Source organism: Sus scrofa, chromosome 6 (genome assembly GCF_054392235.1).
Source record: "Sus scrofa isolate SSC_HxYL_T2T_F1_AM1 chromosome 6, Sscrofa_HxYL_maternal_Yorkshire_Landrace_v2.0, whole genome shotgun sequence".
NCBI lineage: Eukaryota > Metazoa > Chordata > Mammalia > Artiodactyla > Suidae > Sus > Sus scrofa.
The window spans coordinates 54,066,113-54,080,536 of NC_139388.1; the positions used below are offsets into that span (position 1 = coordinate 54,066,113).

Genomic DNA, 14,424 nt, shown 5'->3' on the forward strand with positions numbered 1-14,424 from the left:
GCGTCCCTGGCGGGATGACCCTTTTTTTGGTAGTGGCTTGGCTGGCCGGAAGTGGGGCTAGTAAGGGCGGAACTGTGACCTGGAGTCCAAGGTGGGGCAGGGGAGAAGTGTGGCCACCACCTTCACTTCTCTGACTAGCAGTACTCGCGAGAGCAGAGACGGAAGCTCCACCCTTCTTAGGGCGGAAACTGCTTCGCCGAGACCTGCGAGAGCGGAGTGGGAAGGAGACACTGGAGGTGAGGAACATATAAGGGCATGGGCAAGGAGGCGGAGTCGAATTCAGCTCTACCTCCTAGTACCAGAATCTTTAGGTTTATCTTGCCCAATTAGATTTATTTACCTGACTGACCGGTGCAGCATTAGTCAGTCCACTTGCCTTTTCAGCGCTTTAGTCACTCCATTAAGGAAAAAAAAAAAAAATGAAATGGAGACACTGAGATCCCCATTATTTGCCGTCTTTAAAAGTGGCTACTGGAGTTCCCGTCGTGGCGCAGTGGTTAACGAATCTGATTAGGAACCATGAGGTTGCGGGTTCGATCGTTAAAGGATCCGGCGTTGCCGTGAGCTGTGGTGTAGGTTGCAGACGCGGCTCGGAACCTATGTTGCTGTGGCTCTGGCATAGGCCAGTGACTACAGCTCCGATTCGACCCCTAGCCTGGGAACCTCCACATGCTGTGGGAGTGGCCCTAGATAAAGCAAAACAAAACAAAAACAAACAAACAAACAAAAAAGTGACTACTGGAGTTCCGTCGTGGAGCAGTGGCTAATGAATCCGACTAGGAACCATGAGGTTGCGGGTTCGGTCCCTGGACTCACTCAGTGGGTTAAGGATCTGGAGTTGCAGTGAGCTGTGGTGTAGGCTGCCAGCAACAGCTCCGATTCGACCCCTAGCCTGGGAACCTCCATATGCCGCGGGTGCGGCCCTAAAAAGACAAAAAAAAAAAAAAAGAAAAAAAAAGAAAAAAAAAAGAATTAGAGATTACAAAAAAGAACAAGAAAACAGCCAACATTTGAAAATTAAGACGTTTTACAAAGAAATCTAGGCTTCCAGCTTCCACTGAAAAATCAGAAGATATGGCGATACTGAGCCCACGTTCCTGCCTGGCAACAGTGCGGTAGGGCCAAAAGGGAAGCTGCCTCCATAGGTAGGGTATACATTTCTCAGTTTTCTAGGGCTCCTCTGGCCTCCTTTACTTATTGATACGATCCACTTAGCCTTGTAGGTATTTCAGTCTGTGCTCCTCTCTGTCTATACCTGGCAATTATTGAATTAGTGAATCAACCACTGTCTCCCTTCTACCACTCTTTCTTATCTGGACATAATAAGAAATCCAAGTCTGTAGATATTTGTGGTAGTCACTGAATAATAACTGATTTTCACTTTGGGAAATGAATTGAACAAGTTCTTTCTGTCAGGATAGAATAGGTTAGGCTGCAGTAACAAACAGTCTTCACATCTAAGTGATGTAAAACAATATGTTTATTTCTTTATTTCTAGGCTGAGTCACACAAACCTAGACAGGAAATGAAAATACTTCTGTTTTCACATGCATAGAGACAGCCATGAGTGCACAGGTACAGAATCATGTGTCAAATAAATATCCTGGAACATGAATTCATGCAAAAATCAGTTTAGATACTGGTTAGCCTAAATAGCACAACTCTTTCTTTGTTGGGGAATTTTAAAAGGTTCCAGGAACCAAGGAGGGTAAGAGAATATCCACCTTTAGCCAAGGAAATGCCCCTGCTATAAAAGAAACCAAAAGCTAACAAAGCACCAGAGAGCTTTAAAAAAGCCTGGAGCTTGTACTACATTCAATTCCATGCATAAATCCATATGTAAAATACCAAATATGCAATGCCTTCAGGCTGTTACCTCCTGTACCAGCAAGGCCTCCACCTTTGGGCTTCTAGCTTAGGAGGGAGATGGACCCCAGAGGCCCAATGTGCAGAGCCATGGAGGGGGCTGGACTGGGTCGGAGAGAGGGGCCAACAGGCTGGAATCCTCTTCCTCCAGCAGGAGCTACAGGCAGGAAGGAAGAGGGCAGGACCAGGTCACGTCCATCTCCATTCCCAGCAAACCCTCTTTTTTACCCCATTTAATCCAGGCCCATGTTTGTTTACCTAGGTTATAGCAAATGCTTCCTTGCCAGTGATTTTCCCACCTCCAGTCTTGCCTTGTCTAATCCCTTCATCACAGCCACCATACTTACCTTTCTAAAGCTCAGGGTCTCTGAATACGTCCCTGCCTAGCTCAGAAACATTCCCTGGCTCCCTTCATGTACAGCTGCTGGTCTAGATACCTAAGCCTGGCATGCCAGACCTCCATGATGAGAAGCCCCTCCAACCTCATCTCTTTCTGTTCCAGCAGTTCCCTCAGGTCAGTTTCCTCATCCACAGACCATGCCCAACCCATCCTTTTTTTTGTGTGTCTTTTGTCCTTTTGCTGCTGCATCCGCGGCATATGGAGGTTCCCAGGCTAGGGGGTCTAATCGGAGCTGTAGCCACTGGCCTATGCCAGAGCCACAGCAGCGTGGGATCTGAGCTGCATCTGCGAACTACACCACAGCTCACAGCAATGCTGGATCCTTAACCCACTAAGCAAGGCCATGGATCAAACCTGCAACCTCATGGTTCTTAGTTGGATTCGTTAACCACCGAGCCATGATGGGAACTCCCCAACCCACCATTTTGGACAGGAGAATTCTCAGCCTTCCTTTTCTGTCCGCATAGGTATTTTTCATGTCTAAGAGTCTTCTAGTTCTCTCCAGGTTTGTCACTGAGCATTGTGAAGGCATCTGGATTTCCCAAATAGAATGGAAGTTCCTTGAAGGCAGTTATCAAATCTTCCACACCAGACCCTTGTTACCTCTCTAGACTTCAGCAGGCAGCTTGGGTCCAGAGAAAAAGGCTTGGGCTGGAGTCAGGAGACCAGGCTTTGCCACTGTCTTATTAATGTCCTCAGGCAAGTCCCTACCTCTCTCAGGGCTTCATTTTCCTAGACATCAGGGCACTGAACATTTGCTTTTGAGCATAGAAAGGGTAGACTGAACTCACTGTACAACTCTCAATTGTAGTCCCAGGGACTAGGTTGAAAAGCTTGGGGCCTGGGATCTTCCAACCTGTTGACTCCCTGATCTCCTTGTTTAGTCCCTGCTTACACCAGTACCTCCATTTCCCAGCCATGCCTATCACATCCTCTCCTTTTAGGGAGTAGGTTACCTGGTGGGCCACAAGGGTGGAGCAGGGAGATCCAGGCAGGACTGGAGGGGCCAGAAGGAGTCAGGCGAGATGTCTGACATGAATCTTTCAGCCCCACAAGAGCCTCGGCTGCCTCCTGTTGCAGCTGCCGCTCTGAGGAGGCAGAGGTCCAGGCCAGGCGAGAGGCTCCAGGGGCCTGCCAAGGAAAGAGGGAGAAGCAGACTGGGAATCCCCACTTCTCCCCACCCTCCAGCTGACCCCTCTGTCCCTGGTACTTCATCATCCCCTACTCTTCCCTTCCCAAACCCAACTTCCTCCCAGGGTCCTGGATCCCACTTCTTTCCCAGGACCTGTGGCTGCGGCAGAAGAGGGTCTGGGGTGCCACAGGGTTGAAGTATCAGAGTCGAGCATCTAGAAATAAGAAACGATGCCAGGGGGATTAAACACATGGACAGACATGTACACATGGAAAGAGGGGCCAGATTTTGCTATGTTCTGATGTGGGAATCTAAGTGCCTACTGGGTCATTAGGCTTTGTGACCTTGGGCAAATCCCTTCCTGTCTTGGCCTGCTCTGTTTTCTGTAAAGTGAAAATCTGTCAGCTTCCTCCTACCAGGGCTACTGTGAGGATTATGGGAAATAAAAAAACCTGATGAAACATCTAGGGGGATTGGGATGACTGTTCTTGTCCTTCCAGAGTCTTGTGTCCTTCCCTCCTAGTTCCCTAATCCCCATGGAACTTGAGCAGCAGCTTGGCCCACCTTTAGGAAGCTTTCTCTAGTGGCCTCTGGCCTCTCTCCTAGGCCTCTGAGGCTCTCACCATCATATCCCCCCAACCCCTCACCTCAGCAGGCAGTTCAACTCCATGTTATTTGTTTAAATGGATTTAATAGCCACTGTTTGTTTAAGGCGAAGGTTTTGTGCTAGATGTTTTCCAAATATTATTGCTAATTCTCTTTATTACCAAGAGGTAACAGTATATCCAATTTACTGATAGGAAAACAGGCTCAGAGAGATAAAGATATTTGTACAAAGGTTCACAGCTAGGCAAGGGCAGGGTTAGGAGAGCTCTGCCTCACCCATCAGTCTGAGACCTTTTCTTTTTCCTTATCATCTATGATAGTGTCCAGCACAGAGTTAGGCACATCATAACACATATTCTTTTTCCCTACTCACGTTTGGGGCAGGGTAGAGGGCCCTTGGGATTCTCCAGAAAGAGAAGCCGTCAGTATTGGGCGAGATCCTGTGCAGGTTGGGAGGTGCCCATGAGTGGGCAGCCGGAGGGCAGTGCCAGGGTCAAAGCCTAATGAGGCCAAGAGAATGCAGAGTATATAGGGGGTCAGAGGTCATGTATTCTGTCCCCCTTCTTCTTACCCTGTATCCTTTTCCTCTTCTCTCTCTGATACAGTGGTACATAGTCATTCAAATACCTGTTGAATTAATGCTGAGTTCATCTTACCTGGGAAAGGATGCAGAGGGACAGCAGGTTCTTGGCATAATAAGCGGCATACCACTGGGGTTGGCATGGAAAGGCCTGGAGACAGCCAGTGTCCAGGGCTCCAAGGACCCGGAGGCATTGGAGTCCAGGGCAAAGGCAAGGCTTCTGGGGGACGGCTGAGCAGCAGAGGCCCCCAGGAGTTCTCCTACAAGAGAAGGAGGTGTAGGCTGGAGTCAGTCCAAGGCTGGGTATGTTCTGTGTTGGGGGTAGGACCCCAAAACTTCAGTGCCTAAAGGGCTGTTAAATCCCACCCCCTCATTTTGCCCATGGATGAGAAGTGATTTGCCCAAGTTGATACAGCAAGTCAGCACTGGACTTAGAAGCCAGGTGTTGATGGTATGGAGGAAGGGGTCTGGGTAGGGGCTAGGATAGAGGTAGGGGCCCTCCCTCAGGGCCCAGGCTCTCCTTACCTTGCCAGGGGGTGTCAGTCCCAGTGGGACTGCCCTATGGGGGGTCTGAGGCTGGGGTGCTATGTTCTCCTTTCCAGCTGTGAGGAATTGGGAGAGCTTTGGTGAGCTCTTTCTCCTGACCGCCATCCTATCCCAACCCCAAACTGAAATCTTATCTCTCTTTGTCCCTTTTCTGCCCACAGATCTCACTGCCTCCTCCCAACACTTGATCATATTATATAGTTGGGGAGGGTAAGGCCCAGAGAGTAGAAACACCTTGACAAAGGTCACACACCAATTCAGTGGCAGAACTGGGACTATTCCCCACTTATGCTTTCCCTGCCAAAATTCCTGCCCTGATCCTGGCCAGATATACTCACGATGGATGCCTGGTTGAGCAACTCCCTTCTTGACACAGCTGGGAGCTTTGGGAGGAGCTGCCCCTCTCCTCATCAGTCCCTGAGCCAAGTGTCTCTTTAGTTGTACCTCCTGCTGTCTACGCAAGGCCACCTGGGCAGCCATGACCCTTCGGCGCTCCCTAAAGAGGAGGGGAGGGTGGCGAGTTAAGTCAAGTCAGCCACCTTTTAGATGAGGCTTATCCTCTCCCTTCCCTGGATCTCATACTCACAAGATGAGGACACATTTGTGACACTCGCAAGCCTGAAAGAGGCAGAGGCGCTTGTGGCCCTTCAGGTGGGCAGTGACACCATGGTTGCGGCAGCGGGCACAGGTTGGAGAGCGACTGACAGCTCTCTTGGGGATAAGCTCCATTCCCTGGGGGGTTCTGGTCTCACTTCCTGGGGCAGAGTCTGAAGGGCAGTGGTGGACAACAGGCATTTCATTGGGTTCCATGAATCTAGGGGTGGGAGTGGAGGGTCAGGATGGCCACATGGGCCCTCTCCTGACCAGCCTTCTTGCTTCTGGGAGGCCACACCTGAAGGGTTTTCCATTTCACCCACCCCAGGACTCAGCTGTCACCTTCCACTCTCCCCTGGCTTTCTCCCTTCACTATTCCCTTCCTAGTCATCCCTCCTTCTCCAGAACCTCTCTCCTCTTATGTATCTTTCGATCCAAATGTTATTCTCCTCTGCTCACCAGTACCTTCCCAGGGGCAATTCCCACTACTGGGCATACTGGTGCACTCCCACGCCCCTGCAACAGTTCTTATAACCCCTTTCCACCAGCACCCCATTCCTACAGTTTCCCTGGCAGCCTCCTCAACAATTATCATCCTTCCCTCCTGCATTTATCCAATTCCTACACATACTTTATAATCCCCTTTCAATATTCAGCCTCAATTCAATGCCCTGCAAGTCAATTTCCCCCTTGAACTTCACCCTTTTAATCAGAACACTCCCTTGCACCGCAGTAACCATATCATTCTCAGGGATCCCTTGTCCCACCTTCAAGAATTATTATCATTCTCTCAGCAAAGGTTTACTGAGGCCCTTTCACATGCCAGGCCCTGATTTAGGCCCAAAGCCCTCTCCTACAGCCCAGATTTCTCTCTTGTATCCATACACCTTCCAAACTGAGACAAACTCGCGCAGGCACAGCGCTGGGCCTTCACGCGCCTTCGCACTCTCCCAACAACTCGCCTCACGCCTGGCCTCCCCAAGCAGCTGTTCCTCGCGCACCCCCTCCTGCAGCTGCCCCCCCAAACGCAGGGCCCGTGGCCCCGCCCCGATCCTGAGTCCCAGGGAGGGGGCGGGCTCGGGAGCGCGCTGAGGGGCCGCGCGGTGGGGGAGGGACGAAGGGGGCGCGAGGAGCGCGAGGGGGGAGGCGAGGGGATGCCTGGGGCCGGGGTCCAGCACAAGAGAGGGAGGGGAAGGCACCGGGAGCGGCGGGGGCGTGTTCGTGGTGTCAGCCCTGGGTTACCACAGCCTCCAGCAGAGTCAGATTCAGACAGGAGGAAGTAAAAGGAAGTCGTGAGGCAGTGCTGTGAGGAACGGCCACTCTCGCGCCACTTTTCCCGCCCCTTCTCACAAGGACCAATGAGCTTCAAGTACTGCTACAAGCTGCGGAGGCGAGCAACCAATGCACTTTAAGATCCTGCACTGATGGCCCACCCTTTTACCTCTGGGCTGCCTCTCCTCGCGGGGGACTACCAGGCCAGCCAATAGCGCGTCGAGTTGAGTCCCGCGCCGCTTCTCCTTCCCCGTGTGATTTGCTTTCCCAGATTGTGCTTAGCCCTTTGGAGGCGGTGGCCAATGGGGCGTCGAGTACCGCGTAGGGACAAGGCTGACCCTGCCCCCCAGGAACCGCCGTCCGGTTCCCCAGTCGAGCGTTGACCCGGACCCATCTGCGCACGCGCAGTCCCGCCATTTGGCCTGCACTGCTCTTCCCTGCGTGGACGCCCACGTTTTCTCTCATTTCTTTCCCTGTTTCAACTACTGATCTACCCTTCTCCGTTTATACTCCCTACCCTGTGATCCCTGTGACCTTCCCTGGTCCTATGCTCTCGTGTAAAGCCCCTTATATCTCTTGTGTCAGTGTCGATTTTCGTAAGTTTGACTTCTTTCTCTCAGAGTCTCTGCCTGTTGATCCTGCTGATTTTGGGGACCTCTTTCTTCACCTGCCTCCTTCCGTCATAGTCTGTCCCCCTACCCCTTGGATTCCTAAGACAATTCTGTGGTTTTTCTGTCCTTTTAGTTTCGCTCCCTCTCCTATTTGTCCCCTTTTCTCTGTGCGCCCCACCCTGTCTCCTTTTGTCCCTTTCAGCCTCTGAGATTATCTCCCCTCTCCCCTGAGAACCTGGTCTTTGTGCTCTACCCACTCCTCATTTTTTTGCCACTCTCGTTTGTGATTGTGTGCTTCCCTGCCAGGTTCCATTCCAATAGTTTGCTCCTCCTTCTCTCTGTGGTTTCTCTTTTGTAGGGGTAGCATCTTCTCTAACCACTCACTCCATCCCTCTTTTCTTGAGGATTTCTTTTCACTCCCTTCTGATTGTGTCTCTGCTTGTGCTCAGATTGCTGGGTCCTGTAGTTTTGTGTTACGAGTTGGTGTGTGCAATCTTTTCTGCTTGATCCAACTCCTTTGTTTGATCCTTTGCCAGCCTTCTTTTCTCCTTCCTGTGTCCGGTCTTTTCTGCTGGTCTCTGTCTCCTACAGGATCTGGGTTACAGATCCTGTGTGTCAGGTAGTCTGGACACAAAAGGGTGGCAGAAGTGACTTCTTGCTGGACTGCTGTGCAAGGGAGAGAGGTACAGGAGAATGTTGGAAAGATTGTTTGGGGTCAGTCTGGGGGGGCAGAGAGTGGGTGTGTGGTAGGCTTGAATGCCAACTAAAGAGGTTGACCTTGATCCTTCAGATAGTGGTCTTTTTTTAGGGCTGCACCCACAGCATATGGAGGTTCCCAGGCTAAGGGTCCAATCAGAGTTGTAGCTGCTGGCCTATACCACAGCCACAGCAACTCTGGATCCCAGCCACATCTTTGATCTACACCACAGCTCATGGCATCGCCGGATCCTTAACCCACTGATTGAGGCCGGGGATCAAACCTGTGTCTTCATGGATGCTAGTCAGATTTGTTTCCACTGAGCCATAATGGGAACTTGGAACTAAAATTTTTGGAGAGCTTTATCACTTGCCTGGCACTTTATACAAGTAAACTTATTAATTTTCAACAATGACTCTAGGAGATATATTATTAATAGATTTTATAGATGAGTTCAATAAGATGAACAAGATCACACAGCTAGTAAGTGGAGAGGTAAAGATTCCAACTGTGGTCTACTTTTGAGTCCAAAACCTGGGAACTTTGTACTTCCTACACTGTCTTAGTTATTTCCAGTAATCCTCGATTCCCCACTTTTATTCTCAAACTTTTTATTCTCCCGTAGGCACTAATTTCAGGTGGCTAATACATATTTTTTAGTGTGTGTGTGTGTTCTTGCAAGATGTGCAGTGTTTTTTTGTTTTGTTTTGTTTTGGTTTTTTTTTTTTTTTTTTTGGCTTTTTGCTGTTGTTGTTGTTGTTGCTATTTCTTGGGCCGCTCCCGAGGCATATGGAGGTTCCCAGGCTAGGGGTTGAACCGGAGCTGTAGCCACCGGCCTACGCCAGAGCCACAGCAACAAGGGATCCGAGCCGCGTCTGCGACCTACACCACAGCTCACGGCAACGCCAGATCGTTAACCCACTGAGCAAGGGCAGGGACCGAACCCGCAACCTCATGGTTCCTAGTTGGATTCGTTAACCACTGCGCCACGACGGGAACTCCAGATGTGCAGTGTTTTATGTGCATGTTTTAATTTGTGCAAGTGACGTTGTATTATTTACTATTTAAAATAATCAGCACTGTTTTTATGATCCATCCATGTGTATGTGATGTGTGCCTCTAACTAGTTGCTTCTTTTTTATTTTTATTTTTATTTTTGTCTTTTCTAGGGCCGCACATTTGGATACATTGCATTTCTCTGACTGTTTTCCAGCTTGACTGTTTCTTCACAAGCTTGTTAGCCTTTCTGAGAATTGCCTCTTCATATGCTTGGCCCATTTCCCTACTGGGATTATTCCTTCTCTCTCTCTTTTGTCAATTTGCCTGAGATCCTTGTTCATTCTCATTGGTTTAAGACATTGCGTATGCTCTTCTTAAGTTTTAGAAACTTACCCACTTTATCTGGGTTCTCAAGTTTATAAGTGTAGAGTTTTGTTAAGGACAATTTTATTATTCTTCGAACACATAATGTCTGTTAATTCCTATTTTTCATTCTGTATTTTATTTGCATCTTCTTTTTTTTTCTCTTGACTAGATTTGCTGGATAATTATCTTAATATTGTCTAAGAATGAATGTCAGTTTTTTGTAATAATTTTTTGTTGTTTTCTGTTTCATTGATTTCTGTCATCATCTTTATTTCTATCCCTCTTTTGAGGGGAATGCTTTCTTGCCCCTTATATAACTTCTTGAGTTAATTCATAAACATTTTTTTTTTGTCTTTTTTTTTTTGTTGTTGTTGTTATTGTTGTTGTTGCTATTTCTTGGGCCGCTCCCGCGGCATATGGAGGTTCCCAGGCTAGGGGTTGAATCGGAGCTATAGCCACCGGCCTACGCCAGAGCCACAGCAACGCGGGATCCGAGCCGCGTCTGCAATCTACACCACAGCTCACGGCAACGCCGGATCGTTAACCCACTGAGCAAGGGCAGGGACCGAACCCGCAACCTCATGGTTCCTAGTCGGATTCGTTAACCACTGCGCCACGACGGGAACTCCCATAAACATTTTTAAATGCTTTTTTTGTTTCCTGATAAATATATTTAAATTATAAATTTACTTCTAAATACTGATTTAGGGAGTTCCCTTATGGTGCAGTAGGTTAGTGATCTGGTGTTGTCACTGCAGTGGCTCAGGTCGCTGCTGTGACTGGGTTCAATCTGTGGCCTGGGAATTTCCACATGCTTCAGGTGGCCAAAAAAATGACAGTGCTTGATCCTTAACCTACTGAGCCACCAGGGAACTCCAGAAAAAGTCTTTTGATTGTGAAATGATTTCTGGCTCACAAGAAGTTACAAAAATATATAATGTCCCTTAAACCCTTCTTGTGGTTTCCCATAGGGACATTCTGTATAACTGTAGTATGTGAGCAGGAAATTGACATTGATAGAGTACTCTTAACTAAATTTTGGACCTTATTCAGTTTTCATCAGATTTTACATGCATGTGTGTGTGTGTGTGTGTGTGTGTGTGTGTGTGTGTGAAACGTGTAGTGTAGTATTTTTGCTATTATTCAGTTCTAAATACTTTTAAATTTCTTTCTTTCTTTCTTTCTTTTTTACAGCCGCACCTATGGCATATGGAAGTTCCCAGGCTAGGGGTCAAATTGGAGCTGCAGCTGCTGGCCTATGCCAGAGCCATAGCAACACTTGATCTGAGCTGCATCTGTGACCTACACTGCAGCTTGTGGCAGTGCTGGATCCTTAACTTACTGAGTGAGGCCAGGGATTGAACGGGCATCCTCACAGACACTATGTTGGGTTCTTAACCCACTGAACCACAACAGGAACTCCTTTAATTTCTTTTTTGAGTAAAGAGTTATTTCGTAATATTTTAGTTAACTCCCACAGGCATCTCTTGTTCTGATTTCATTGTCTCTGGATGGAGAACCGCCTATGTAGTAGTGATCCTTTGAATAAGCCAGTATTCTCTGCTCAGCACCATGTCCAATGGCAGAACCTAAGCAGGAGAGTGAGAGTCAGGATTTGAGAAGCTAATGTGGTGGGTTCAGGTTGGGTTGGAGGGGACACTATGGAGATGAGAAGACCTGTGTCCCTGTAGGTCTCAGCAGGGAGCCTGTGTCACAGAAACTGACAATCAACTTTCTGCTCCAGAAACAGTGACCCAGAGGCGGGGACTGACAAGAACCAAGCTTAAGACCTAGAACGAAATTGGTTCCAGCATCTAGGACCCAGACACAGGACCATGGGACCCCGGCATTTGTGCCCTGTGCAGCTGCTCTGTCTCCTGGGGGCCATCTCCACTCTGCCTCGTATGTCCTGTGGGGCTGGATGCTTAGGGACCCTTTTGGTGGTGGGAGCGGGAGGCTGGGTTGATGTCACCGGGGGAAGGACAGCTTGGTGTCTGGGTTCCTGGGGCGACAGGATCTATGGAGGCTGAGCTCTTGATCATCTGTTCAGGGGCTCTGAGGAGGTGATGTGCAGGGCAGATGACTGGAAGAACATTCTCTCTTTAGGGGCTGGAGCTCTCTTGTGCTATGAAGCATCAGCTTCACTCTTTAGAGCTGTTAGCCTCCATAACTGGCAGTGGGTTCTGCTGAGGAGCATGGTGTGCAAGCTGAATGAGGGCTGTGAGGAGACCCTGGTGCTCTTCGAGACAGGTGAACAGGATGACTTTGCTCCAGTTTTTTGACTTGCTCTTCTGACTTCCACCTCCATTCCCAGCACCCAGGGACTCTGGACTCAAGTTCCAGATGTTTACCCCATTGTATATTTGTGAACAATGTCAAGACCCTGGCAGGAGAGGGTCAGGACTCAGCTGGTTGTGGTGTGGGCTGGAGAAGGGGACAGGATGGAATCAGGCAGATACCAGGGAGAGAGGAGCAGAGATGCTCCTGCAGGGAGAGGAGTGAGGCAGGACAGAGATCTGGGGAAGCTGAGGAGCAAGTGGACACTGGGTGAGAGGCAAAGCTGGGGATGGGGCAGGGTGAGCAGGAAGGGGGTGACAAGGTTGGGGTGGGAAGTTGGATTGGGTGTGGCCAACAACACTGATCAGAACTCTCTAATCTTCTGTTCTTCAGGGACCAGAAGGGGAGTGGTGGGTTTTAAAGGCTGCAGCCCAGCTGCATCTTACCCTCCGCAAGTTTCCTACCTCATTTCACCACCAGGATTGTCCATTGCCTCCTATAGCCGTATCTGCCGGACGTATCTCTGCAATAACCTCACTGACATGGATCATTTCGTGAAACTCAAAGCCAACACTTCTAAGACTTTAGCATTTTCATCCCATAGTTGCCCAACTTGTGTTGGTGAGCACTCTAAGAGTTGCCTCCCCAATTTTGTCACCACTGAGTCTTGCCCCACCAGTGCCACTAAGTGTTACAGTTCCACCTTGAAATTTCAGGCAGGTGAGAGGAAAGAGACTTTTTTCTCAAATGCCTGCTCTATGTCAGGTGCTGTCTGGTGCCTTCCCATCTCTGAGGGAGGTGGGTGGGACTCAGAGAGGGGACTGGGGTGCAGCAGCATGTAATTCCAAGGAGGAGGGAGGGAGGTGCTTGGTGCCTGAGTCTTTGGTGGGAGAGCAGGTGTCCTGGCTTGTGAGGGGTGTCTGGAAGGAGGGGCAGGGCATTTGAGCCTTAAATGTGTCCATGACTCCTCCTTCTTTTCCTTACAGGATCTCTCAATACCACTTTCCTCTTCATGGGCTGTGCTCGTGAACAGGCCAAAATTTTAGCCCATTTTCACCATATCGGTAGCATCAGAGTCACTGAGGTCATTAACATCTTAGAGAAGGCCCAGCTGGCTGGTGCAGAGCCCTCTAGTCGGAGTTCTGCTGGGGGCATCCTCTTAGGCTTCCTGCTTGCCTTCAGGGACTGATGATTTAGCTGGACCAGACAAACTTACCCCTTCACATAGCCAAATAAAGTTATAGAGTTGCCTTTCCGCTTTGTCCTGTTGTCCATGAGGGTTATGGAGGTGTGGAAGGTCTGAGGAGGGCCAGATGTGTCCAGGGAGGCGGAGGGGAGGGATGGGCAGTGGGTAGTGCTTACAATGAAATGAGCAGGGGTTTGGGGGACAAGCGCCACAGGAAAACTGACAGAATCATTCATGCCCAGAATCCAGGAGGAATGCAAACACTCCCCTTTTTCTCCTCCTTCTGAGGATCTGAGCTCTAGCCTAGGTTCAGCCACTGACTTAGAGATTTTTGCCAAATCTCCTCCTTTTCTGAGCCTCCATTTCCTCCCCTTTATGATGAAGGCCTTATGAATCAGAGCTATGTCTCATCAGGGCAGTTTTTAAATACTCACTGTTGGGCAAAAACACGTGAAAAGATGTTCAACATCACTAATTATTAGAGAAACGCAAACAAAAAACAAAATGAGGTATCACCTCACACCAGCCAGAACAGCCATCATCAAAGTCTACACACATGTTGGAGAGGGTGTGGGGAAAAAGGGAGCCCTCCTACACTGCTGGTGGGAATGTAAATTGGTGCAACCGCTTTGGAGAACAGTATGTAGTTTCCTTAAAAAAACTAAATATGGAACTACCATATGATCCAGCAATCCCACCCCAGGCATATATCTAGAGAAAACCATAATATGAAAAGATACATGCACCCCAATATTCATTGCAGCACTATTTACAATAGCCAAGACATGGAAGCAACCTAAATGCTCATAGATTAAGGGGTGGATAAAGAATATGCGGTACATATATGCAATGGATTATTACTCAGCCATAAAAAAGAACAAAATAATGCCATTTGAAGCAACATGGATAGATCTAGAGATTATCATACTAAGCAAAATAAGACAAAGACAAATGTGACATAACTCATGTGGAATCTAATATCATACAAAAAACTTATTTGAAAAACATAAAAACTCACAGATTTCAAAACTAAACTTATGGTTACCAAAGGGGAAACCATGGTGAGGAGGGATAAGTTAGGAGGATGGGATTAACATATACACACTGCTATACATAAAACAGGTAATTAATTAATAAGAACATACTGTATAGCACAGGGAGGTCCATTCAATGTTCTTTAATAACCTAGACAGGAAAAAGAATATATATATATGTATTTGTATAAGTGATTCACTTTGCTGTACACCTGAAACTAATACAACATTGTAAATCAACTATACTCCAATAATATT

The 14,424-nt window shown here is 48.4% G+C and overlaps 3 protein-coding genes across 19 annotated transcripts in view; 1 reads left to right on the forward strand and 2 right to left on the reverse strand.

Annotated features, from left to right (window-relative positions):
* Positions 1 to 184: 184 nt before the first annotated feature.
* On the forward strand, positions 185 to 13,201 carry LYPD4 (LY6/PLAUR domain containing 4). Of its 5 annotated transcripts, none has more exons than XM_005655894.4 (5): positions 185 to 236; positions 11,414 to 11,571; positions 11,776 to 11,919; positions 12,340 to 12,666; positions 12,933 to 13,201. In XM_005655894.4, exons 2-5 carry the CDS (start codon positions 11,505 to 11,507, stop codon positions 13,133 to 13,135), a joined length of 741 nt encoding a protein of 246 aa, XP_005655951.1. In that variant the 5' UTR covers positions 185 to 236; positions 11,414 to 11,504; the 3' UTR covers positions 13,136 to 13,201. The 5 variants fall into 5 exon arrangements, with proteins under 5 accessions (XP_005655951.1, XP_020948939.1, XP_005655949.1 ...); XM_005655892.4 differs by lacking the exon at positions 185 to 236 and adding an exon at positions 7,359 to 8,290; XM_021093280.2 differs by lacking the exon at positions 11,776 to 11,919.
* DMRTC2 (DMRT like family C2) lies at positions 1,463 to 7,461 on the reverse strand. 9 transcript variants are annotated; one of them, XM_084961058.1, is made up of 9 exons: positions 7,166 to 7,461; positions 5,717 to 5,944; positions 5,469 to 5,626; positions 5,110 to 5,186; positions 4,661 to 4,844; positions 4,378 to 4,504; positions 3,552 to 3,612; positions 3,223 to 3,397; positions 1,463 to 2,023 (listed from the first exon to the last, which is right to left on the reverse strand). In XM_084961058.1, the coding sequence occupies exons 1-9, from the start codon at positions 7,459 to 7,461 to the stop codon at positions 1,911 to 1,913; spliced, it is 1,419 nt and encodes a 472-aa protein (XP_084817184.1). In that variant the 3' UTR covers positions 1,463 to 1,910. The 9 variants fall into 9 exon arrangements, with proteins under 9 accessions (XP_084817184.1, XP_084817190.1, XP_084817191.1 ...); XM_084961064.1 differs by lacking the exon at positions 7,166 to 7,461 and adding an exon at positions 7,075 to 7,128; XM_084961065.1 differs by lacking the exon at positions 7,166 to 7,461 and adding an exon at positions 6,967 to 7,010.
* LOC146402378 (cell adhesion molecule CEACAM1-like) overlaps positions 11,098 to 14,424 on the reverse strand; it is a 29,914-nt gene continuing 26,587 nt past the window's right edge. For 3 of the 5 annotated variants that reach the window (XM_084961095.1, XM_084961094.1, XM_084961093.1), the window contains one exon: positions 11,098 to 14,317. In XM_084961095.1, the coding sequence (XP_084817221.1) occupies positions 14,263 to 14,317 (55 nt within the window). In that variant the 3' untranslated portion in view covers positions 11,098 to 14,262. The remainder of the gene's footprint in view (positions 14,318 to 14,424) is intronic. The other 2 variants (XM_084961092.1, XM_084961090.1) reach the window with 1 other exon arrangement.

Coding starts and splice junctions, on each gene's coding strand:
- DMRTC2 (XM_084961058.1), bottom strand. CDS start 7,461: ATGAGAGAAAACGTGGGCGTCCACGCAGGGAAGAGCAGTGCAGGCCAA. Junction 4,845..5,109: donor GACTGACACCCCCTGGCAAG/GTAAGGAGAGCC, acceptor CTTCTCTTGTAG/GAGAACTCCTGGGGGCCTCT. Junction 3,613..4,377: donor CCCTCTACCCTGCCCCAAAC/GTGAGTAGGGAA, acceptor TCTTATTTCTAG/ATGCTCGACTCTGATACTTC.
- LYPD4 (XM_005655894.4), top strand. CDS start 11,505: ATGGGACCCCGGCATTTGTGCCCTGTGCAGCTGCTCTGTCTCCTGGGG. Junction 11,920..12,339: donor CCTGGTGCTCTTCGAGACAG/GTGAACAGGATG, acceptor TCTGTTCTTCAG/GGACCAGAAGGGGAGTGGTG. Junction 12,667..12,932: donor CACCTTGAAATTTCAGGCAG/GTGAGAGGAAAG, acceptor TTTTCCTTACAG/GATCTCTCAATACCACTTTC.